Here is a 24627-nt window from a genome sequence, read left to right as displayed (position 1 = left end):
CCTCCCAGTCACTTGGCCTGCAAGCTCCCCTCCGAGTCTTTCTCTTCTGCTTCCGCCTCCCACTATTTCTGTTTGTGACATTAGCCTATTTTGCCATCCTCCAATGGCTCCCAATTGGGTCGCTAGGCAAGAAAGCGGCACTATGGTGCATCTTGGGCGTGCCCAGTATTTGGTGGATTGACCTGCAAGTGGACGGGGTGAGAAAAGGGTAAGCTGACGGCAGTGTGGTCATCATTGACCATGCCTCAAGTCAAAGCTTACAAAAGATGGCATAGATCTCTCTCCAAACAGCAGCAAGCCCGCCTTCCTCAACCTGGCTCCATCATTGCATCCTCTTTTACCTCGCCCATCGACGCTGTGTACCTGGCCGCTATCTTCGACCCGATCTTCACTGCATCCTACCCCAACACCCTGCAGGTGGAACGGATCTCCCTTCTTCAAGCTATTCTGCGGGCGTTCACGCAACCGTCCACCCAACCCGCACCCGGCACCCAGCTGGTTGACGTAGCTATTCTGCTGGAAAGATATCCAAGCCGGCCCGTTGTGCTATTCCCGGAATGTACGACGACCAACAGCCGAGCTGTCTTGCCATTGAGTCGCTCTTTGCTTGGTGTCCCTTCCAAGACGAAGATCTTTCCTGTCAGCTTGCGGTACACACCCGTGGACGTGGTTACTCCGCTACCGGGCAGCTATTTGAGTTTCCTCTGGACGCTTCTGAATAAACCGACACACTGTATCCGCGTAAGGATTGCCGAATATGTCCTAGGTACTCGGGGCAAAGTCGACGAGCGCCCAGCTCCGTCGACCCGAAAGTCCACCTATCACACCAACTACCTCGATACGCTGGCCCAGAGCCCCGATGAGGATGAGGTGACGGCAAGCGAAAAGGCGCTTCTGGACCAGGTTGGTGAATCGCTGGCTCGCTTGGGTCGGGTCAAGCGGGTTGGGCTCGGAGTCAAGGAGAAGCGGGAGTTTGTTCGGATGTGGAGCAAGACTCGGCGGACATGGTGACAGGCCCGACGGCAGTTTGTCCTAAGTAGCGCAGTTTTATAGAAAGTTGAATTGGACATGTTTCGCCAGAGCTGATACCCCTAGCCTCTCAGTTATATCTTTTCTCTGTGGACTGCGCCTAAAAGGACCGATAGGCCAGTCGGACTTACGTACGTCTCTCGCGCTGCGCCCGTTGGCTGTTTTGCGAACTATTCATTTGTACTAGGGCCTGGCTGCAAGCCAACTGTCTATTAATATGAGTTTAGATTCCCTTACGGCCCTGGAAACGGTAATATAGCATGATTTCAATATCGGGCGACTGGCCTCGATGAAATTCACAACAAACCAAGCTTACAGGTGCCAAACGTGTCCACAACAACAGATTTCTCAACTTGAAACATGCTATTCGGGAAGCTCGCGATACAGATGGATGACTACTGTGCAAGAACTAACAATCTCGCTAGCTCAATATACATCTCAAATCATCCGGTCTCGCCATGCCATCAACACCTCCCTTACACCATGGTACTCAGTGGCATCCTCCAGCATGTCCAACACATATTCCTGGTAGTTGCCTTCTGGGTTGTATACGGCAACGCAAAGATCCAGAGTGACCATGGGAGGAACTGCTTGGAAGCCTGCGGGGTTCATGCTGCTTTGGCATCAAATTGAAGTATGAATCTCCACTGAATACAAGTTCTCTCAGGTTTGTCTGTTGAATTGATAATACCGTTGAAGAATATTTATTCAGACTTCGATCCCAATCGCAGGCAGAGAACACTACATGCAGATAGGATTACTTCCTCGAGATAGACCAGACTGATGAGGATGCATCTATAACAATACTGGAGCATGCCGTCGAGCCTTTAAAGACGCGTAGAAGCACAATACCCTTGAAAACAAAGGGATCTTTCAAAACAGAACAACAGAATCTGCCCTCAATGCCTTTTCACTGACGTATTTTTTGTCATGGCCATTAATGCAATGGAAGTGAATCAAAATAGTAGAAGATGAATGTGTCCTTCAATTATTTACCTGGTAAATCATGCTTCGATATGTGTGGTGGCGCTTTATTCTGCGCCATTGGCCTTTGACATGATCAAATATCACTTTTCCCTTATTGACCCATGCAGGGGCATAGAGAAAATTGCCCAAGAGTCTAGATGGCGGCATTTGACCAATATGATAATGAAACAGGAACAAAGGCTTGGCTAGGCAGCCAGCAAAACACGATCCAGAGCAGAGCATTGTTTCCTAATAGCCCCCTGAAATATGATGGACAAAGGGCCCCTCTATATAGTCTACTGGGCCCAATGAAAATGGATTTGATTAGTATTCAACCTGACCTATCGAAACTATCACCGCAGCTGACCGAAAAACCAACAAAATGTGTAGGCGAATCTTCATCACATTCAACCATTGCAACCATACCTGGCCCGGGCACCTTGAGCAATGCAAGGAAGTCGGTCTACCGATCCACCAACAGCTTGAATGCTGCCCCTACATGGACCCTTTTCCAATAGAGACGCGGTCGGTTCCAGACGAAGATCGCCAGGAGCAGGATGGACTATGTGCGGAATGCTCCTTGGCATTATTCTATGAGATGTGGCTAGTTCTCAATGAGAGGATGGAGATTGACCGAGTCGCTGCCTTGCAGGGGAAGAATGAGGAATAGATATTTGGAAGCTCGGGACTGCTGGTACACCACACCTGCGCAGTGAAAATCCCCACATGGAATGATCAATACAGAGGACTCGGATCAAGATGGAGCTACATATCGAGAAGAAGAAAATTGAGAAATATTTTTTTAGAGAAGTTCATTATCCAATAGATCTATTTTATGTCAGACCTGAGGCACGATGATGGTCCACGGTACGTATAGTGCGAAATTGCTTAGGGAATGCTAGTCTAGCCTCACGAAAAGAAAAAAGAAAAAACCACTCTAGCCTATCTGTAAAGATATTGAAAGATAAAAGTGTAGAAATGAAAACACTGTCTATCTGAAGGATATAAAAAAAGGGAAACACTGTCACTCATCCCACTGGACAAGGATGAGTTTAGTTCTTAGCGTTCACATCGAACGAGTAGATAGGCTCCATATCATCCTTGACCATTACCAGCGCCCTAATATTTGGCACCAAGGAGCTTGGAAAGGGACCCCAGGCAACACTGCTATTGTAGTCACCCGGCTCTGCGTACCCCGAGCCACCTGTGAGGGTAAAGTTGGTGTTGTTATAGTAGTAGTGAGCCAGGCAGTGAGTGGTAATGACCATTCCAGACAATGCTATTGTGCTTCTCCACGAGTTCAACAAAGGGGGAACGCTCGGTGTAGTTGGCGCTAGAGGAGAGATTACTCTGATGGATCAGCAGCCCGAATTTCCACTGGGCGTCAGAGTTGCTAACCTCCGCACTCATTCCGCGCTTGCCTAGAGCCCGGACCCCGGGGAATGTTAGGGCTACCACATACTACATCCGCGTTGTAAGCTGGGCTAGGCTGATTGAAGCGCATTTCCTTGCCCTGGCTAGCCCGAGCTTGAAACCCTGACTACCCTGAGTACAATAAAGGAGTGTTGCTCGGGAGAGGCCAATCCGATACATGTTCATGTCCCAAAGCCGAGGCTAAACAACGGCTGAGGGTTTATTCAGTTGAGTTCTCGAATTGAATCAAACAGATCATGTTTCAATTCATCTTTCCGGATCCTGCCTCCAGTGGCGGGATAGAAATGGGTATAACTTTAGCTGGTCTAGCCGCGAATATAAAAAAGAAAAGAAGTCACAAGTCATGGAGATCTCGGTGGTCAATGCCTCGTAAGAAGAAAGGAAGAGGGATATAAAGCAGACAGAGAAAAGAAGAGGATAATGATGGTGTATGTAGGCAAACAAGGGCGCAGGGGAAAAAGGCAAGAGAAAGAGAAACAGTCAGAAGACAAGAGTATTAGAGAATTAGATGGTAGAAAGTGCCTGGGAGACCTGCTCATGGCACTTCTCTGTCGCCTCGTTTGAGCCCACCAGGAACATCAATGGCATCTTGCACCCAGGGTAGGGTAGCGATCTCATCGAGGGGTTTGCGCTTAGTGTTACGTTTCAACAGGCCTTCCACACACTCCCGGGCGCCATCCAGTCCTTGTCCCTTCTCGGGATCCCACTCTTCATCTTCATTGGCATATCGATACCAGCTCCATTCGCAGCGAGCGATGCGGTGGGGCGTTCGGGCTCGAAGTTTCGCGGGGTCTCCACGGGTGCCAGGAAGAACATCGAATGGAAGGCGATTCTCCATGATGGCATATAGAAGAACACCAAGTGCCCAGGCGTCAGTTGCACGGCCATCGTAGGGCTGGCCCATGAGGATCTCGGGGGCGGCATAATCCTCACTACCGCAGCGAGTTTGCAGTAGCGGGCTTTCCGGAGGTTCTGGAATACGTCGAGACAACCCTAGATCACTGAGGGTGACTACCGCGCGATCATAGGTGCGCCAGTCTGACACAGCGTCCATGGCATGAACTGGCATCGTGAGGAGGACATCTGCGAGACGATGTTAGTCGCCGGACGGGTTGAGATGGTGCTCACAGTACTCACTCTCTAATTTAATGTCCCGGTGGACGATGTAGAAAGAATGCAAGTAGCGCACGGCACTGACCAACTCGGCAAAGATGCGTCGAATCAGGCTCGGTGACATGGGTGGCGAGCCGGACGTCGCAAATTCAAACAGATCTCCACCGGGACAATAATCGAGAACGAGCAGCGCGCGCTTCTCGTCGCTGCCAAAGGCCTTCAGTTGTACCAACGAGGGATGGTTGACGGATTTCAAGATGTCGACCTCGCGTTTTAATGAAACCTCCAGTCGCTCCTCATCAGCACCACCGGCGGGCCCATGCTCAATGATCTTGACTGCCACCAGCTTCTGAGTCACGGCAGGCCAGGCAACATCAGCGGGGCCATCGGCAACGGGCGAGAGGGGGGTCTGAGAAGTCTGTTCTACGCGCGCCGCCAGGCTAACTTGGCTGAAGGTGCCTTGGCCCAGCACGCGAAGCTTACGGTACACTCGGGCTTGCTTGGTCCGAACGGAGCGAACTGAGTAGATCTCCTCCGGGGTAGACAGTGGCGCAGGGTGCTGGATAACGGGCTCAGAATCGCTGTCTCCATACCCACTCCCACTACTGCGAGGTGGGCTCGGAGGGCGAATGGTCGGCAAGGCGATACCTCGGTGCACGGCCAGGTACTGTTCACGATGGAGGCCGGTGGACTTGGAATCTGTGCTTGACGAGGGCGCAATGCTGTGGCCCGTTCCAGAAACAGCGATGGGGCGAGGGAGGGACATGCGACCGGGTGGCGCATAATCGCTTAGACTGCGATTGCGGGCATGCTTGGAAGGTGAATCGCGACGGGTCCGGTTGGGGATTGGCGATTCTTCCCCCAGTTCATCCAGCCCAGTGTAGGATTTACCGCGCGAGCGGGTTGCCGAGAGACCGAGCATCTGCGACGAGTCGCTCAATCGCAGACTGGATCCGCTTCGTGACGCCGTGGACGAGGTGCGGGACAAGGATGGCAGTGATGGCAATTCCCCTCGACGCCAGGGCGATGCCCCACCGATCGGGGAGGGCAGCGGGGTGATGTCACCCATGGCATTCAACTGTGGCGAGGACATAATCGAGGCCGGGGACAAGGAGCCGGCACTCGAGATGGGCGGGGCGATGAGGGCGCGCAAACTCGGGGTCCGCCGGGGGAGGCTACCGGACGAGACGCTGAGGGAGGCTAGAGGGTCGGAATCGCGATGCGCACTGGTTGGGCGGACACTAGGCAAGTCGGTGCGAATCTGGAGCGACGGCAGTGGCGAGGGCATCGAGGGCATGGGCGGCGAGTTTAGCATGGCGGCAGGCGTGTCTGGGACATCGCCATGGTCGGATGCAGCAGCGGCATCCTGGCTGTGCAGAGCGGTTGTGAGGCCTGACCTCTCGGTCGGTCCGGACTCGGTGGCAACCATCGAAGGGGCGTCGCAAACGGGGGGAATGCCGGTGATCACAGCACCCAGCGATAAGGTACTTGTCTCAGCCTCCAGACCCAAATGGGCTTTAGTGTGGGGAGGGGGGCGAGAAGAAGACCCGTTGAGGGCCAGCGGACTAACGTCGCAAGGGCATGCAAGAGGGCGAGGAGGGAGGGCAAGAACGAAGGGAGAAGCGAAGCGCAACAGCGCAGCAGCGCAGACGGAGCGAAGGCAAAAAGCAAAAAGTGAAGAAAAACGAAAACCGAAAACGCAAAACCAGTCACGATCCAGGTCAGCTGACGGGGCCCCGCTTGCGGAAGTATGAAGTCACCGGTTTGGTATTTAGTTACTAATTAACTAACTGGTTATCACTCGAGTAATCAACTAGTTAACTATTACTCTGGGGTCAAGAATGACTCGAGGTATTCGGTATGGAGGGCAGCGAATAATACCTCTGTGAAGAGGCGGGATGTGAGGCGTCAGATCTATATTTAGGCGGCTTAGGGTTTCCGTGCGAAGATAACTATGGAGGTGCCTATGTACAGGTTAGACCAATCCCCAAACTCAACTCTCCGAGAGAATCTAGTAAGATGACAGGAATGAATACCTCTTAATACAGCGGTCGCGAGGCCTATCGACTCAACGCTCTCATTGGCATGACTCACCGTGTAAACAAGGCAGCGCGCTCACCGGGTCCCACCAGACGCAGGGCCCAACCAAAACATCCCCTCACTCTCGCACCCTGAAAACTACCATATCTCCGGTATACGCATGGATATCTTGGGTCAATCTCTAATTGAATGCCTGGATTCCTCAGATGGATACATACATATATATACACATCCCCACAGGATCCCGCTAGAATCGGTTCTCAAGCACAACTGTCTCGCCAACTCCCCGTATACCTTGCTCAGAATTTAGGGCAAGGATTGATCATCGCTGTTATCATTGCTTGTCTGGCTGCAACATTGTGCTATTTCCAAGGTTGTGGCAGCATTGGCGCAGCTGCTTTGGCGAATTTTAGATCCTAGCGCAAACTAGCGCAAGGACCCAGAGACATAAGAAGTGCCAGAAGAAACACAAAACCGCTCATACAGCTGTTCAGGATTTTATGCCTGGCCAGAAGACTTCCAAGGTTGAATGGTGCCTAGTGATTCAAATGGATGTAATCGCATCACACCTCCCCCATTACAAGTCCATTAGTCGATTGTAGATCCCGCCTTTGTGGTCACCTGCTCCACTGAGCTTTCTCTCACTTCTCCCGATCCCATCTTCGCCTCCCAATCAACTCATCTTCTTTCTCTTTCGGTCTCTCCCACAAACACGGAGCGAACAAAGCTGCGAACGATTCGCGGCTTCATAACGCGGTGGGGGAACGTCTCGTGCCATCCCGAAATCCACAAATGCGATCACGAGGGTCTGATCCACATGCCCGAAGCGTTCTAGTTGCGGATACTGCGCTCGTGGTGGACAGCCTGTTCCGACGTCAGCACCAGCTGGCCTCAATGCACCCTCCAGACTGCATGGCACAGATCGACGGAGAAGGCTGCTCAGACCGTTGAACGACGTGCAACCCTAGAAGGAGACCACATGTCATGCCTCTCCAATTGCCCGATTTCGACAGCCTTCCTTCCGTTGATGGGATGCCCCAGGGCTGTGCGTGGGGCATCTTTGACAAGGATGGCCGGAAGGATGTGTTCGGGACTCTCAACCTGCTGACCCCAGATGTTGTCAAGGCGGCGGCAGCGGAGGTTCGCGAGGGCGTGTCGATCTCCCTTAAGTGCGTTTTGGAACTGGATGCTTGTCACTAAACTCCACTGATAGTATCCAGTTGGCCAATGGAGAGCATTAAGATTCCCGGCTTTTTCCGCAAGATTCTTTCACATCGAGTTCTTGAACTGGAAGATCCGGCAATACATCTGCACTATGGCTTCGACGATGAAGTAACGACATCCATGCATCCATCTGTGCTCGAAAAAGTGAGCTAACTCCCGTCAGATTGGATTCAACACCCAAGGTAGCAGCCAGTGGGATAGCCTATGTAAGTTGATCCGAGGCGAAGCAGCAATTGTCAAAGCAGTATTGATTTCAAACCAGGTCATTTCCTGCACATTCCCACTGGAATGGCATACAATGGATTTAAGCCTACAGTTGAGAAAATGCAACAGCCTAGCAAAGGAGCTCAGGAGCTTCCTACACTGGACAGTAAGTCTAGAAGAGCTCCAGGAGCGGTCCCACAGTACTGAAACAATCCAGATTGGCACGATCGTGGCTGCGTCGCCGGACGAGGAGTTCTGATCGACTTCAAGTCTTACGCCGAGGCGATTGGCATCACATATGCCCCATTCTCGGGCTTCCGAATTGGTAAATCCGACATCGAGAAGGTGGCTGCATATCAGGGAGTGAGCTTCAAGACGGGGGACATTCTGGTTGTCCGATTCGGGGTCACAGAGGAATTAGGCCGCATGACTGGTGAAGAACAAGCTGCCGCATTGGCGAGCCAGAGCGTGTGCGGTCTGGAAGGCACTGAAGAGATGGCTCGATGGCTATGGAACAACCACTTTGCGGCGGTGGTAAGCGACAATCTCTCTGTGGAAGCTATGCCTTCCATGGTTGATGACCAAGAGCAACCACCCGCACATCTGGTCCTGCATCAGTGGTGTCTGTGTCTGTTTGGCCTTCCACTGGGTGAGCTATGGTATCTCAAGACACTGGCAGACCATTGCAAGGCCAAGAGGCAATACGCCTTTCTTCTCACTTCGTCGCCGCTAAATTTCTCTGGCGCCGTGGGGAGTCCACCAAACGCCTTGGCCCTTCTCTGACCAGGCGGTCAGATGATAATGCGAGCCTTCGAACAACAGCATTCATGATGAACCTCACGTGAATAATTATGTGATAGTTCTAAACCTACGGTTTGGAACGGAACTTCTCCATTTACAGAACAAGCTACCTTGTATTTTCCATGATACCGTCTAGGAGCAAATTCCTTGGAACTGCCAGAGAGTTGAGGTCTCTCATTGGATATAGCACTGGCCAGTTCGGATTGAATCATCTATTGAAACATACGATCATCAGCGTGGAGTGCCGCATCGGAAGAAGCCAGTGACGGACAATGATCCTGCCTGGGAGTCCCGAGATTCTGGAAATATTTTCAGTGGGAACGAACTCATCCAGGCTGTCAATGCTGTCTTCACGGCTACTTGCTGATACGTCTACCGGGCGAGAGCTCTAGACCGAGCCTTTGGCGTCTCCTCCGTCCCGACATTCTCGTAACTGCACACAATGTGAAAGTCGATCCTCCATGGCGCTGGGACCTTCAGATACAAAAGCAGATGCAGAGAATACCGAGAAAACCCCTGACTGGCGCTGCCGAGTAGCCATCCCATCCCGTCACGAGCGCCGTCATGGAGGCAGCAGACAAGTCATCGCACAACTGTGGCGTTTGAGACTAAACACTTGATCCTTCATTGATCCGACCGTCACTCTTCTTCATATGACCGGAACTCCCGGCGTAGAGACCTTACAAAGTCATCTTGACTCGCAACTGACAGCCACTTACACATAACCTGCATTTCCAATGGACGGCTGAATAGAATATGAAAGAAGCGAAGACAACGAAATAAACCAATCCAGCTACTACTTGAAGTCACCAGTCAGGCAAGTGTCTCCCACGGATCTCATGATCCCGAAGCCTCACCAATCCTTGAATTGAGAGCAGCTCCTCCCGGCTTTGAGTATATATTCCGGGCCATTTCATCCCCTGCTTAGTCTTCAAGTACTCAATAGTGTATCCATCTAGTAAGAGCCCAACCGCATCTATTGCAGGCTTTGAAAGAGGATTACGAGGCACGATGCCGGCAGCCGCGTTCGAGGTCGAGCTCGCATTGGAAGTCGCGCTGCTCGAAGTAGCGGAAGAATTCGAGTCCGAGAGAGCACTCGAGGAATCCAGTTTCATAATACCAGTACCGTTGGCAATGACCGTCGCTGTCGCGGTGGCGTTGGCATTCGTGTTGCACTAGACCTCGCCAGGCTCGGAGGCCTTGATCAAATACTCAGCCAGGTTGAACGAAGTTGCCAGGTCACGTTGTTTTCTACAGACAGAGATTTTATAATTCCAAGGTTTTCTAAATTTAAAATTCTCATTCATTAATAGTTTGGAGATTCCCACCTCCCGGTGACCTCTTACCCGTCTCATTGGGGCTGAAGGTTCAGAGGCCCAAGCTACGTCGTCATGGAGCCCCCAACTAACTAGAGACAGCTCCAATCATGGGCTGTACATCCCAAGCGACTAGGCGCCTATGAGGATCTCGATGCTGGCGACATGTCTTAAATACAGAGCGAAGGGCAACATCCGCCTGGAAAGGCAGACTCTCAATTCTGGGCTACTTTCATCCTGCTCACCTTGTCGGTCCAAGTCTTGGACTACCCGCTTTCTCTGAAACTAATGTAGTATAATTGATCAACGAGTCGTCGCTAGTCTAGAGTCATTCCAGGTCACCAGCATGAGTAAATCTATAGCATAAATCTATAGCACTGCGGTGGATCCATAACCTTCTAGTGCAACATTCGTGCTCTTTCTACTTCCTAGAATCTGATATTTTCAACTGGGTGGCATAATATCTGGCTTAAACGCAGTGGTATGACTTAGGTATACCCTAAAACACATGTATCCCATATTTGCACGGCATATTGACTATCTGTACCGTAGGATGTCTTTTCGGAAACATTGATGAATATGATAGCCTCGATATCCTATCAAAATGGGGTTTAAGCCCATTTGTCACAGACTGGGGTGCTAGCTCACCCCTGTAATAATTACAAGCAAAGACCTGAGCCAAGAATAGCCCGCATAGAAAAATGTTCCGAGGCAACTGTCCTCCAACTCATGGAGTGGGTCCGTCCGGAGTCTGGTTTTGTTAGAGAGAATAGTATAAAGACATTTCCACGACAAGTCTAGTAAAGGGTAATGTGACATAGAATAGTAGACAAAACTCTATATCAATCACGAGTACTAGGATTTCTCTTGATCAAACATGACAAGTAACAAAATCCGAGTCAAGGGACGGGGTAAGAGGGATTTTATCTGCACTGCACCACCAGCCACTCGAGCAATGGGCCACTGTGGTTCAGCAGGGACTAGCGAAGCGGACGAATAGGGGACGCGGTGACGATTGACATGGGCCAACGATCGATACCCCTTTCCAGCCGGGTCGTCGCCGGACCCCAGGTACGAAAGTGCTGTTACGGGGCAGTGGAAATCCATCGAGAACAGAAGCGATCTTTCTATGTACACAGACTGGAAAGAATAAATAGTACAAACCCAAAGTGCACACCCCATTCCCAACCCACGCAAAAATGCGAAACATGGATGCTTTGAGCGCCGGAGTGAAGAGATCCGCAAGGAGAAAGGATAGAGAAATGCGGTTGTAATACATTGCCGATGGAGAGGCAGAATGCGGTGATGCCGACGATTCACCGCGTGTGTCGTTGCGAAGAGACCGAGGGGGTATGAGAATTCGGGTCACATCGGAGAGAAGAAAAAGATGACGGGACGAGATCGGTTACATCAGCCAGTTTACAAAAAGGCCTTTCGCGTGACCTGCAGTTCAGAGGTTAATGAAAAGAAGATCCCGACACCATTGAAGCCCAATATACATACAGCCCATGCGCCAGCGACGGAAGCCACGATGCCACCAGAAATCATCATTGGCTTGACACCACGTGTACTCTTGAAAAGCATTCCACTCAAAGCACCAGCCACAACACTGTTGGTGGCATCATGCTTGCCACGTGCATATCCAATGGCCGAGTTGAATCCGTTGTATACCATAGCGACCACACCAGCGGAGTTGCCTAGGAACGGACCGCGCCGGGTAACTGAGTTCAGCACACCGTTCAGTCGAATCTTGGGCGGCGCAGTAGCCGGTGTCTTGTTCAGTCCCTCCGCCAGACCCCATGCGCCTCCCAAGGTCAGAGCTACCAGGTATGTGGTGCCGGCGCCGTAGCAGAGATCATCAGACCAGCCACGGGACGGCAAGACTGATCGGGAGCCGGGAAGTTCATCCAGAGCGGAGTCTTCGAGAGTTAAATAATCGAGAGTATCTTGGTTCAGGCCAGCGAGGGGATGGAGTCTGCTGGGATCGGGAATGGCGACTTCGGAGAGGAAGGAAGTGGCATCTGGCGCGGTCGAGGCGTCGTAGGCCTGGGTCTCGCCTTGTTTGCGGCCGCTGATGGAGTCCCAGATGGGCATTATGAAGGAGGAGGAAGGATGGGAGGCAGGGGAGAAGATAAGATTAATACAGTACACCGACGAAAGGAAGAGAAGACGACGTCCCTTGATCACAGCTCCACCGGCGGCGCCAGCAAAAACTTCGGTCCCGTGACTGGAGCGTGAGCGGAGAATCATTGCACCGGCACTAGTCCCGATCGAGAATCCCACTTTTTACAGCCCGTTGGTGCCTCAGGCTATAGCGGGGAGCGGACGGCAAACTCGATGTTTCGTTTGGAGTCATCCATCCAACTGCTACAATCCACTAGGGGAAGTTTGGGACTCTTCTGGACATGGCGACGGATTTATCTCGCGGTCCCTCGGACGCCATCCCGGCCAGATTGGCGGAGATTGCGCTGAATATACAATTCGTTCCTGAAAGTACCTTGAAAGAGATTGCCAAAGGTCCATTGGTCCAATTCGCCCTCACATGCACTGAAAAAGAGTTCGTATTTTCTCTTGAATAGCTGCGCATTTATCGCCATGCTAATACTTCTCGAACAGAAAGGTGGATCGAGTCTGGCAGTCTTTACTCAAGACGGTGTCGTCACCAGGTCTCTCTCATCAACACACAGCAGCTGCCTGTAATGCGGTTTCTGCTTTTATCGATGCAGCAGTAAACTCGGAAAATCTAGCCACAAAGCAACTGAGTCGATCTTCAACGCCATGGCTAGCCCTCTTTGACGTCTTCATGACTCGGTATGAAGACGTCAAGCCGAAGCCATTGAAGCAACTGCTCGGCTCGCTGGCGACCATTTTGGCCAAATATCATGAGCAACCCACGAAAGAGTTGGCCCAGGCAGCAGTAATGAAGGAAATACTCCCTACCATTATCCTTGGCGAGCCCCGCTCTCGCCTGAAGGGATCTCTAGTTTGTCTAGAACTATTCATTCGCAAGAGTGCCATCCTGCCACGCAATCTCATTTCTCTGGCTCGCAAATGGCTTGCAGAGAATAGGCTAAGATGGATTCCAGTATTTGAAAGAGATCGTCAAGTTCTATACCCGGGCATCCCTTGCCCGGATGCCGCTATCATGCATGATTATCCGTCTGAAGAGCTTGCTGCCAGGGTATTCTTCCTGGGCCTTTTGGGCCAAACAAGCAATCGAGCTATGGCTGGTACATCCGGATTAGTGATGGCGACTTTTCTTTCCAAGCTGAAATCACAATCCCCGGACACATTACTATCTTCTCTCTGGGTTTCTTCGGTGAGACACATACTTCTGAAGAACCTGGAATTGCTTGATTTTCTTTCGGTCCAGATATTACCACCGCTATTTAAAGCTGACCCTTCTGGATTCATTGCTTTCATGGAAAGCCTACCATTGAAAAGTCTCGCGATGGGTGATATGACCGGTGCCGAACAGTCTGAGTATATGCTTCTGTTTGTTTCATTGGAAGTGGGCAAGAAGGCCAATCTTGTTCATGAAGACTGTAAGCATTGAAAATTAGATTATCACCAACGGAACAAACACTGACCACCACAGATGACTCTTCGAAAGATGGAAAAACCACAGACTCTGGCTCTCACAAGATCTTGCTCAAGAGTGATGTGATCGGCAACTTTCTGCTTCACCGTGACCCTCACATTCGAGTAGCTGCTCTTTCATTGTTAATCACGGCCTTTTCGACTATCAAGCCATTGACAACGGCTGCAACAAGTGCAATCCTTCGTGGACTGCCACCCATGCACGCCGATTCAGACTCTTATAGCAGAGGCGAAATCATGAGTCTTACTCGAAGACTCATTGTTCGTCTCAAAGGTGGTGTCCTAGTCGATCAAAATTCTCAGAATGAAACAAAGCTGGCAACTGGAGTTCAATCTACCCCTTCGATTCGCGATGAAGCTACGATGAAGGCCTTTCTGAGATCCTACATTGATTTCTTGCAGCATGACCTATGTGTCACAGCCTCGTATCCGCGACATATTAGCGCCCTCAAGGCGCTCAACTTGTTGTTGATCTCGGGCCTTGATCCACGTGCAGATGTCATACCTGCCAAGTCCGAAGTGGAGGTCCGCTGGAAGCTACACATGGAGGTCTTTGACTCACGCCTCCTTCGGCTGCTTGTTGACCTTTTGGTTGATCCGTTCGAAGAAGTGCGACAAACGGCGCTCTCGATAATAAACATGTTCCCTCGGTCGCTTGTCCCGTCTGGCTTTGGCGAGGGCGACCAACGTGTAGCACTTGGTCTGCAACTGACCGGTGCCCTTGCTCGTGCTGAGAGTCTTGCAAGCAAGACTAGCCGGGCTGATCACGCAGACACAGTTGCTCGTCTGTACCACATTATTTTCTGCGCAGCTCTCCCCCATCACTCACCAAAAGCAATTTCTGATTGGTGGGCTACCAAGTCATCTGTGGTTAATGACATCTTGACAAAATTGGAGGAGAGACTATCTTCCCCGAAGGGTCTTTTCAACACAAACATGCGCGAGGCGCCTCTACATGGATATATGTCTGGACTCAGGTGGGCGTGTATTCTCTCTTTCTTTTCGGAAGTATTGTGCTAATTCCTTAAAAGATATATTGTTTTGACGCCAAATTTCTATTCCTACATCTCCACCGAGCCGGAATTTGTGATATGGCGTTCTTTCCACAATCGGATAGTTGCGATTTGTGACCAAGTCTGGCAAGAGGTGAAGCCTGTGCTTTGTATTGACTCACCAGAGGGTCATTCGGATGAGCCTACGGAAGACCTCTCAGTGGGACCTAAAGACGTTCTCTCATATTCTTGGCGGGCTTTGCGAGAGTCAAGGTACGCTGCATTCCAGGGTCTAATATTCCTCCGATGCTAATGTTCAAAGTCTATTGCTTCATGGGACAGTGTTCAATGTCACGTACGGACCGAACGGTGGGAATGGATTACAGCAGGCGGACTTTGAAAAGATTGGGAAGACTAGCTTCACGCAACTAGCTGAGCTGCGGCACCGAGGTGCCTTTTCTACTGTTTCTCAGACATTTACAACGTGTTGTCAACGATGCAGCGACTCCAAAGATCCAGCTCTACAAGAACTCCCACGCCGCTGGTATCGAGAGGCAATTACGACAATTTTTCATTCGGCCTCAAAGCTTACTCGAAGATCTGCTGGGTTACCAGCCATGATTACAGCAATCTTGTCATCCAGTCCTGGGACACCCTTCTTCAAGCATTCAATCAACGAACTTCACGACATTTCACGACTTTCCGTGGAATACGACCAGAAGAAGCAATATCTCGAGCTGCCTCAAGTTCACTCCATGAACTGCTTGAAAGATATTTTCACAAACACCAAACTCGGTCCATATACTGAGGCTTTCATCATGTCCGCACTTACTCTATCTGCGGAGCGGCTGGGATCCCCTATGTACGTTCATCATTCCCTAGATCTGATGATCTTGTCTCACAATTTTCTAGCTGGGCTCTCCGGAATTCTGGTTTGATGCTCTTCCGCGCCCTATTGACCAGGATGTGTCGTTTGCTTCCTGGTGTTGGAGCAGGCTTTGGTGGCATCTCCGGGGCTGAGCCCGGTTCCAAAATCTCATTTCCCAAATATCCTGGACTGTTGGACCTGCTCTCAGAACTCCTTGCGCCCACGAATGAAGTAGCTGCCCATGAGGGCACCGAAATTATCACTGAGCGCATTTTTCCTGCGCTTGAGCTGGTCGGGGAGAAGATACCAACATTTGACGACAACCAAGACTGTATGCTACGTAAGTTGGTCTTGGGGCACCTGAAAAGTCCCGTCTGGGGTATCAGAGAACATGCTGCTCGTGTGTATGCGTCGCTTTTGACCCGTATCGGCATTCTGAACGATGTGCACGATATCGTGTCCCATCTCAAGGAAGAAGAATCTGGGGAGAATTACATTCACGGGATCGCTCTCTGTGTCCGATACTCCCTGCGTCGATTCGCAGCTACTACGGACGTTTTCTGGACATGTATGTATTACTTACTTTCTTTCTTGCGTCCAATTTTGCTGATTCTGTTAGCCCATATCGACGATGTTTTAGCGGCCATTACCCACGCTCTTGTGGAGTTCTTTGAGGTGGCCAGATCTCCCTATGTTGTGAATACGCTCATTGAGATTTTGAGTGACTGCTTGGAGCGCAGTATTAAAGCGAACGTTGAAGGTACGTCTCATCATTTGCATTCTATTTCGAATGATACTAACCCTGTCCCAGAACGAGTTACACCGATAATCGACGATATTGCGAAGCAACTTGATCTTGATGGTATTCTGTACGATGTTTTTGATGGCTCCGCACCAGGATGGAACCTCGCCAGCAGTACTCGAGCTTCATCTCTTATGAGAAGAGCTGTTGCTTGGTGCACTATACTCAGAATGTTCGTCAGGCAACAATGGGATGGTATTCCAGATTTCTACCATGCAGTATCACAGTTCGATACCGATGCTGGAATATGGCTCTCCGAACAACTTCAAGAGAACCTGAGCGAAAATGACAAGTACACGATACCTTTAGTCCGCATGTTCTCGTCAGCCATTGTCAGTAATCTTCCAGGGGGTGTCAAAGCAACAGCGACCTGCAATTTGGCATCCATTCTGGAGGGGTTGTTGTCAAAGCAACAAACTGATACCGTTTCAACTGCCGCTCTTCCAGTTGAGGGCCTCACGAAGAGCCTTCGACCAGGTTCCCAGATCCAAGTTTGGAACAGGCCAGCGACAAATGCGGCCCTTCGTCTTCAGGGATGCCTCCTTGCTATCCAGGTATCTGAAATTGGACAGCGACCTCTTTCATTGTTTTCATCCGATATTCAGAGCTGGGCTGTGAAGCTACGATCTGCGCTTGAAGAAGAAACCGTGAGTGCTTTCACTATAGTCCCGCTGGATGAATCATTCCACTGATAGTTCAAAATAGGAGTTTACAACCCGCTATGCTGCTGTATCATCCCTGCAGAGCTTCGCACGAGGTCTGCGTCCAAATAGATGCTCGCCTCGGGTAGACCCCCTGCTGTTGGAGCTATATCTGGCCTTGTACGATATGCTCAATGATGACGATGAAGAGGTGCGAGACATTGCTGCGTCGACTGCCTCATGGGTGCTTTCATACTCCTCTGTTTCACCCAATGCTGCCGTTGCCCTTGGACCATTGAACGCCAGTGCGCTTCTTTCCCGCTTTATCAGCGAACACTACTCAGACTCGGTCTATTTTACTCGCCGACTTGTCAAGTACCTCACTGGACAGGAGAACCGGCTCAGCGGCTCCTATGACAGGACAGCCCTTGTGCCAGTATCGCTCCTTGTTGATCAATACTCCCAGGAGAGCACCGTTCTATTCGTCGAAGAGAAGCAGAACTTGTTCATTGATGAAGTGCGCGAAGTGGATGTATGGTCCCAGAGTATCCTCCGATTGAAGAAGGACGCCTTGCCCGACAAAGATGTTCGTGAAATGGCCGATTGGGTCTTCCAAGGATTGCAGCATATCTCAAGCTATATCAGCCGTGACAGCGGGAAAGATGGACTACTTGGTTGGATTTCGAAGCCCGAGTCTTTTACACTAGCAGTTCGAATCATCAGCATCACTGCGGTTCTAATTTCCGAGGGTTTCGCTGCACCGGAATCCATGAGAGTTGAACAATCTGCACTGCGGTATCAACTCGAGGCATTTTTGAAGGCGGGCCGAAACGCGGCTGTTCATGATGAATTGCTGTTCAGGGTCGAGTCAGGGTTGGGCGGGAACGTTCCCAAGGCGAGCCAGCTATAGATAAAATCCTTGTAGACAATCAAAGCGCATTGTTGTTGAGTGCCGCTTAGTCGGCGAAGTGTGCACCTGTCATTGTTTCCCCTGCCTTTGTTGAGCTTGTCACGTCCCTTCACACTCCTGCGTGTTCTCCCATCCCCTCTACTACAGGCTGTTTGCTTTACATTTCGAGCACAATACCGCCTGACCCGAGTCTTCTCCATCCAACCGGATATTGTTGCCGTGATCCTGAGCGACGCTCCATAGTGTCCTTGTGTTCTGACTTGCAACGGCTGCCAGGCTCGGTCCCCCTGGGCAACATCCAGCATCGGGTGGAGATTTTGAAATTGTTCCAGCCTCCATCGCCCTTTCTCAACCTGTTCTGGAGGTAGTCTACCATAATTCTCCATCACAATGGAAGGCAATGTGGTTATTGCCCTCCTAATCGGTATCTTGCTGGTGGTGGTGGTGATCGGATGGCTGGGTTATTGCTGGTATCAAAGACATGTCAATATGGGCATCCTGATTGACCAGGCTCACGCTCGAGTCAATCGAGATCGGCGACGCTCCCGTCTGGATGTCGAGTTGGGGGGCCATGAGATGGATGCTCTACCGACTCGATACACTCGTACTGGCTGGAGACGGCCAAAGCGAAAGCGCCCCAGGCCAAGATCGCAGGAGCCTGATTACATTCTACTTCGACGGCTGAGAGGAGGCAAGATCCAGAGATACACTCATCGTTCCGAAGAAAACCAGGAGACATCTTCTGACCACAGCCAGCAGAATCAAAGGCCCACAAAAAGACAGAAACGAAACAAAAAGCAGCCGCCGCACCCGCATCCACAGGCCAAACAAAATCCGCAACGGAAGAACAAAAAGTCTAAGAAAAAGGAGGCGAATCCAGACGAACAGCAAGGAAATCAGCAAAATCAGTCTGGTCAGGGGGGAAGAAGGCAAAAGAGGGGAAGAAACCGAATCACCAAAGGAACAACAGAGATCAGGGCGGCAACACCCAAAATAACGAAGGGTCTGGATGGACCGAGTCCAATTCTCAACAACGTAACCAAGATACCTGGGAACAGGATCATCATGGCCGACAATCCCAAGGGGATGACCGATCTCAGCAGAATCAATATCAGCATTCTAGACGCAACAATCGGCACAGAGGTCACCGTCAGAACAATCGTGGTAATGGAAATGACTGGAATTCCCGAGAACAACGAAGCGATCATGGGGAAAATGACGATATGACAAAGGATCAAGCTCATGGTGATAACGTGGCAGACCAGACATGGAATGAGAGCCGATGGAATGAGGACCAACATACTCATAGTCAATGGCATACTCAAGAGACTCAAAACACAGCGTGGAACGATCCCGGCGAGAATGGCGATAATTACCACGCAACCCGCGATAACTGGGACCCCCGTAATTGGGATACTCAGGAAACTCAAGGCCAGGATGACCACGATCCCCCGAACAATGGCAACACTGGAGAATATAATAACCAGTGGTGAATGCCTTCCAGGTTGTCTCCGTGAATGGATTGTTGATCGTTTTTGCGAGGATTCTTAGGGCAAGTACAACGAGTCGGAGAGGCACCGGATCGTTCTATGCTCACACGGCGGAGCAACCATTTGCATCTCATGTACAGTATCATTAAACAAGTGTTCTTACTGCCAGAATAAGACCTTGATTGAAGGTAGTTGTGAAATGCCAGATTCCCATCCCCCCTGAGGTGATCGAAAGGGCAAGATATCAACATTGCCGCCTGGTGGGGCCGATCAATCCTCCTATCTCGTATCCTCAGCCTCATTCCCCAACTCTTCCCACTCTGCGTCCCCGACGACACACTCGACACAGCATCCATTATTATGACCTTCCTCCCCAACGAAATCCTGCTGCAAATATTCGAGGAATGCGGCGATGCATCGGACCAGTTCGCGTTTTTGAGAGTGAGCCGAGCCTGGCATGCCCTGTTTCTTCCCCGTGTGTACAACCGTGTCACTGTGGACGCTTCACGCTTGGCTCGTCTGGCTTGCTCTGTACAGCAGAGTCCCGCGGCGGGCTTGGCGGTTCACAGTCTTTCCATTGAATCCATCGAGCCTGGCCACCTCTCCGCTGAGGACGGGTGTGAGACTGACATGCAAGCTCCCCATCCGGAGCTCGTTCCTCATCAAGAGGTTCTAGAACGAGTCCACGTCGACGAAGAAGACCGCAGGCAATGGAAGCAGGCGCTGCAATGGGGCTCTTCTGATGCCTGGCTTGCAATACTTCTCTTCTATCTCCCTAGTCTCCAGATCCTGGAGATGGAACCTGGTGACGAGCCGATAACCTGGATGCCTAGTGTCCTCTTGGCAATCACATCCAGGTCAATCGACATACAACCCTTGCCTCTACAAAGGCTCGAACGGGTTACTCTTCCACTGCCGAAAAAATGCTGCAGCCATCCAATCTCACAATATCGTGCTTTCTTTCTCCTTCCTTCCATGAAATCATTTCGTGGGGGTGGAATCTACGAGTTGTCTGACGAACACAACATCGATGACTACCCACGTGGACCCAAAGTGACTGAGAAAACATCCGGGATCACGACGCTAATATTGGATGACTGTTGTGGCTACTATGGCATGGCCGAGTACATCACGGCATGTGCCAGTCTCGAAGTCTTCCAATATGAGCACATGTGCCTTGGTGTAAAAATGGGGTTTGAGTATCTCTGGCGCCCAAGTGTGATCCACGATGCTTTGACCACGCAGAAAGAAAGCCTCCAGGTCTTGCGAGTCAAGGACGATAATTTAGCTGACTTATTCATCGACTGTGGTTATGCAACGGAAAATCCCGATGAGATGTGGTTTGGTTCACTGGTGGATTTTGACGTTTTACGGGAGGTCAGCATGCCCCTGCACGTTCTGCTGGATTTCCGACGGAATACTTCCCCTACTCTGTCGTTAGAATCCGTTCTCCCCCAAAGTCTCGAATACCTCTGTTTAGGGGAAGTGGAGGAAGAAGACTATCAGATTGTCGCCACAGGTCTCGGTGCCATGCTTGCACAACACAAGGCACGATTCCCGGTGCTTGGGAGGATTGAGCTGTGGATTAAAGAATTCAGGCATCGCCCCGAAGAATCTGAGCTTCTCCAATGGCATGGGGCATTTGCAACAGTTCTAGAGATGTGTCGGGAGGAAAGAGTCGAGTTTCGGTGCGTGAATCGACATTGGTACCAAATTGCCGATGAATGGCGGAATTCGAACGGGTTAAGACAAGATAAAAGAAAATAGAAAGTATCGCACAACAGATTCGTCCGGATATGCCGACAATTGTGCCTCAATATCCTTATGAACCTCGCGGTACATCAAATATATACCTAGGTATTTCGACAGGATGTCGAGCTAGGGGAAAATATGTATAGGGGCTTTAACCCACGGTGAATGGAAGCATCAAATCGCTAGAATATATACCGTCCTCAAATACACATCCCATTCGTATGAAGCTTCGGGCTTGAATGCAGGCTGGACTTCTCATACTTCGGAGATAATCGAATCCCGCGGCGCACTGCGTCTGTGGTCACTCGCGCCCGCCGCACCAGTGACGTTGAGGCCCCCGCAGGCACAGCTTCCACCCTTCACCCCCGGAGGCTCTTGTCGGTGTCCCTGATCACTGCACCAGTGCCCAGAATGTGGAACGACGAGGACAATAACCCATATGGGGCATTTGATCACCATGAGTCCCATCTGTCGGACTCGCTACACTCGGCCGCACTCTCCCCTCGTGAGCTACCTCCATCCCCCGGTAGGCCGCAGTGGTCCATGAATGCCTCTAATACTCGGTGTAGCATTATACGAGCATGATTCCACACCACCCTCCAGTCGGGACTCCAATCTCGATCCGCCAGACTACATTTCCCATCCGGAGGATCTCAGCGATCCCGAGGAAACCGACTATGGCGCTGCCAGTCAACAATACCAAAGAAAGAGTGTCTACGACAGTCGCATTGAGCAGATTCTCTACGAAAACCCAGAGATGCCGATCCTGATTACCGACGCCGGTAAAAACCACGAGGGCGGGGGAAGTTTCATCGTGTATACCATCCGAACAGCGGTACAGTTGCATTCAACGAGGGGGGGCATCGCGCTGCTGAACTGACCAGATCAAACCCAGGACCTGGAAGTTCGTCGCCGATACTCAGAATTTGCATCGCTACGACAGACCCTCGTGAACCTTCATCCTACGTTAATTGTTCCTCCAATTCCCGAGAAACACAGCATGGCCGACTACGCAGCCAAGCCCACCAAGGCCAAGGAAGATACAGCAATCATCGAGCTTCGAAAGCGCATGTTGGGAGTCTTCTTGAATCGGTGTCGCCGGATGAAAGAAGTTCGTGAGGATGGAGTGTGGTGGCGCTTTCTCGATCCAAATGTCAGCTGGGTATGTTTGTAGCGCTTATCCGCTGCTAAGGAGGCAGCACTGATTGATATGGATAGAGCGAGGTTCTGCATTCTCATCCCGCGTCGTCCGTCCCGAAGAACAATCTGAAAGCCCCTCCCCTCGATCCTGCGAACCCAACCCAAGCCCATGGATGGTTGCCTGTTCCATCGTCTTCCGCGAAGCTGAAGGCCACCGGAGGCACGATTACGTCCTCCGGAACTGGTGGTTCACCCACACCACCGGCGGACAACACCGATGGTCCGGCACCACAAATCCCAGGCCCCGAGATCCTCGGGCGCTTCCCACCGGAGTCACGCAAATTGAGCGAGCAAGACCTGGATCCATATTTTGTGAACTTTGAAGCATCTACCCGGGAGCTGGAGCTGCTGTTGCAAGGAAACATCGAGAAGGTGAACCGCAGAACGCTATCCCATCTGTCCTCCCTGTCTGCAGACCTCATGGAGCTGGGAGCTCGGTATAATGGATTTTCGCTCTCGGAACAGTCTCCGACTGTGGCTGCGGCTATTGAGCGCATTGGGCAGGCGGCCGATACATCCTATATCGAGACCGAAGAGTTGTCGTCCACGCTCAGTGCGAATTTTGCTGAACCGATGCGTGAGAGTGCTCAATTCGCCAGTGTGGTTCGAGGGGTATTACGATACCGAGTCCTCAAGCGAGTGCAGGAAGAGATGACTCGCGACGAGCTGGCGAAAAAGAAAACTCTACTTGACTCGCTCGAGCGAAGCGAGTTGGAGGCTAAGCGCATCGAACAGTATCTCAACCGCACCGGCCCCCAGTCTGGGCCCACCAAGCCCAAGCGGTCTCTGTCAACCTCGTCTGCGGTCAGCAGCGAAGGGGGAAGCATTGCAGATGCTCCCATTGACTCGGAATTCCCGCCCACTCATGGCGAGTCCATCAGCTCTCCGTCTGCATCGCAGAGCAGTGGAGCGAGGAAGCCTGATTCCTCGCCATCGGTGTCTCCCGCCCACCGCAAGTCGTCCAGCGGGACCTTTGTGGCGAATAAAATATTTGGCCGCATTAGCCATGCTGTCCATGGATTTGTTGATGTGGACCCCGAACGCACACGTCGCGATCAAATCGGCAAGACCAAAGAGAGTCTCATCCAGGTACGTATCGAGTGAAGACTATGGCGGGACCGAAAGGCTCAGTTTTACTGACGGTTCCTACCAGCTGGAGCAAGCATTAGAGGTTTCCGAAAAGGACGTGACAGACGCCAGCGCAGGCGTCTTGCAGGACCTACGACGCTTCCAGAAGGACAAAGAAGCCGATCTCCGGCGCTACATGGTATGCACGGCCGCCCTAGGGTCTTCTCCACCTGTGTAGCAACACTAACCACGGCTCGCTCTGCGCATTTAGGTCGCATACGCCCGCTGTCACTTGGATTGGGCGCGCAAGAATCTTGAGACATGGACCGAAGCTAAGGACGAGGTAGACAAGATTGTTGCGAGGTAGAAACGCAGCGTTAGGGCCCTCTGGACTTCGGCTTGCTGGTATCGCATGCTGCAAGCTCCAGCGTGAGACGTTACGGCGCTGGTGGTGTTAGGCTTTCGTCTTTGTTAGGGCATTCTCCATTACTTGAGTATCCAGGACACTCCGCCGAGATTCTATAGCTGGACGGGCTGAGCCCTTGAGTCTGCGGCATGTATCTCATGATTCTTTTCCTTCTTCTTCCGCTCCCTATAGCCCTGGTTTGGTAGTGGTCATGAAATATGTAAGCCCGGCGAAGCCAAGGAATCCGGGCTGCGGGCCAGATCCAACTGGCCTCTCCCGCTTATTGTCCACTTCACCTCTTCAAATGTCCTGGTTTCACATCCTGCAACCCTATCTTACCACCTACGACGGTGTCTCGAGTTTTCCTGAGAATCCAAGGGCTTCTCCCTGTCAACTTGCCCCTGATGTATCAGGTACACGGCTGATCGTCGGGCGGAACCTTGACTGAGAACCATGGACGAGTCTACGACGAGAACGGGAAAGGGCACATTCCAAAGGCACACGATGGAGCCGGCCTGGTGGATTCGTGAACTCTCCCCTTGGCCAGCCAGGAGCCCAGGAGCCCGAAGATCGACAGGAACCGCAACCGATCGACGCGCACCTCAATGCCAGCGCCCGCTCCCTTGCTTCGTGTCAACCGTACACATGCTGCATATGCTGTACCTCGGGAATTAACTGTACGTCGAGTTTGCGCGCTGCAGCACAAGCGATAGCTCAATGCAGCGATAGACACGAATCAGCTTTGCGCTGCAGAGCCTCCGACAGATGATG

At 51.4% G+C, this 24627-nt stretch overlaps 6 protein-coding genes across 6 annotated transcripts; 4 read left to right on the top strand and 2 right to left on the bottom strand.

Annotated features, from left to right (window-relative positions):
- Positions 1-240: 240 nt before the first annotated feature.
- Positions 241-1011, top strand: N7459_005391 (lysophosphatidic acid acyltransferase LOA1; the record flags this gene model as incomplete). The annotated part of the gene is made up of 1 exon (XM_056944575.1): positions 241-1011. One exon carries the CDS (start codon positions 241-243, stop codon positions 1009-1011), a length of 771 nt encoding a protein of 256 aa, XP_056801458.1.
- Positions 1012-3047: 2036 nt separating this feature from the next.
- N7459_005390 (uncharacterized protein) lies at positions 3048-3405 on the bottom strand (the record flags this gene model as incomplete). The annotated part of the gene is made up of 2 exons (XM_056944574.1): positions 3048-3199; positions 3261-3405. The coding sequence occupies 2 exons, from the start codon at positions 3403-3405 to the stop codon at positions 3048-3050; spliced, it is 297 nt and encodes a 98-aa protein (XP_056801457.1).
- Positions 3406-3964: 559 nt separating this feature from the next.
- On the bottom strand, positions 3965-5971 carry N7459_005389 (putative protein kinase; the record flags this gene model as incomplete). Its single annotated transcript, XM_056944573.1, has 2 exons — positions 3965-4512; positions 4567-5971. The coding sequence occupies 2 exons, from the start codon at positions 5969-5971 to the stop codon at positions 3965-3967; spliced, it is 1953 nt and encodes a 650-aa protein (XP_056801456.1).
- A 1595-nt stretch (positions 5972-7566) lies between these two features.
- On the top strand, positions 7567-8793 carry N7459_005388 (cyclase; the record flags this gene model as incomplete). The annotated part of the gene is made up of 5 exons (XM_056944572.1): positions 7567-7751; positions 7803-7914; positions 7970-8012; positions 8069-8176; positions 8228-8793. The coding sequence occupies 5 exons, from the start codon at positions 7567-7569 to the stop codon at positions 8791-8793; spliced, it is 1014 nt and encodes a 337-aa protein (XP_056801455.1).
- Positions 8794-11772: 2979 nt separating this feature from the next.
- N7459_005387 (uncharacterized protein) lies at positions 11773-17940 on the top strand (the record flags this gene model as incomplete). The annotated part of the gene is made up of 14 exons (XM_056944571.1): positions 11773-11954; positions 12089-12350; positions 12509-12684; positions 12744-13446; positions 13501-13672; positions 13726-14704; positions 14759-14992; positions 15042-15169; positions 15222-15263; positions 15335-15581; positions 15632-16155; positions 16207-16347; positions 16399-17036; positions 17095-17940. 14 exons carry the CDS (start codon positions 11773-11775, stop codon positions 17938-17940), a joined length of 5274 nt encoding a protein of 1757 aa, XP_056801454.1.
- A 1850-nt stretch (positions 17941-19790) lies between these two features.
- Positions 19791-23817, top strand: N7459_005386 (uncharacterized protein; the record flags this gene model as incomplete). The annotated part of the gene is made up of 7 exons (XM_056944570.1): positions 19791-21118; positions 21428-21708; positions 21752-22017; positions 22078-22344; positions 22401-23471; positions 23536-23649; positions 23722-23817. The coding sequence occupies 7 exons, from the start codon at positions 19791-19793 to the stop codon at positions 23815-23817; spliced, it is 3423 nt and encodes a 1140-aa protein (XP_056801453.1).
- Between the last annotated feature and the right edge of the window lie 810 nt (positions 23818-24627).

This window comes from Penicillium hispanicum (genome assembly GCF_028827665.1).
Source record: "Penicillium hispanicum strain IBT 35686 chromosome Unknown utg000004l_segment0_segment0, whole genome shotgun sequence".
Classification (NCBI taxonomy): Eukaryota; Fungi; Ascomycota; class Eurotiomycetes; order Eurotiales; family Aspergillaceae; genus Penicillium; species Penicillium hispanicum.
Note: the sequence above shows the minus strand (reverse complement) of the source record. Positions and strands in the feature narration are given on the sequence as shown.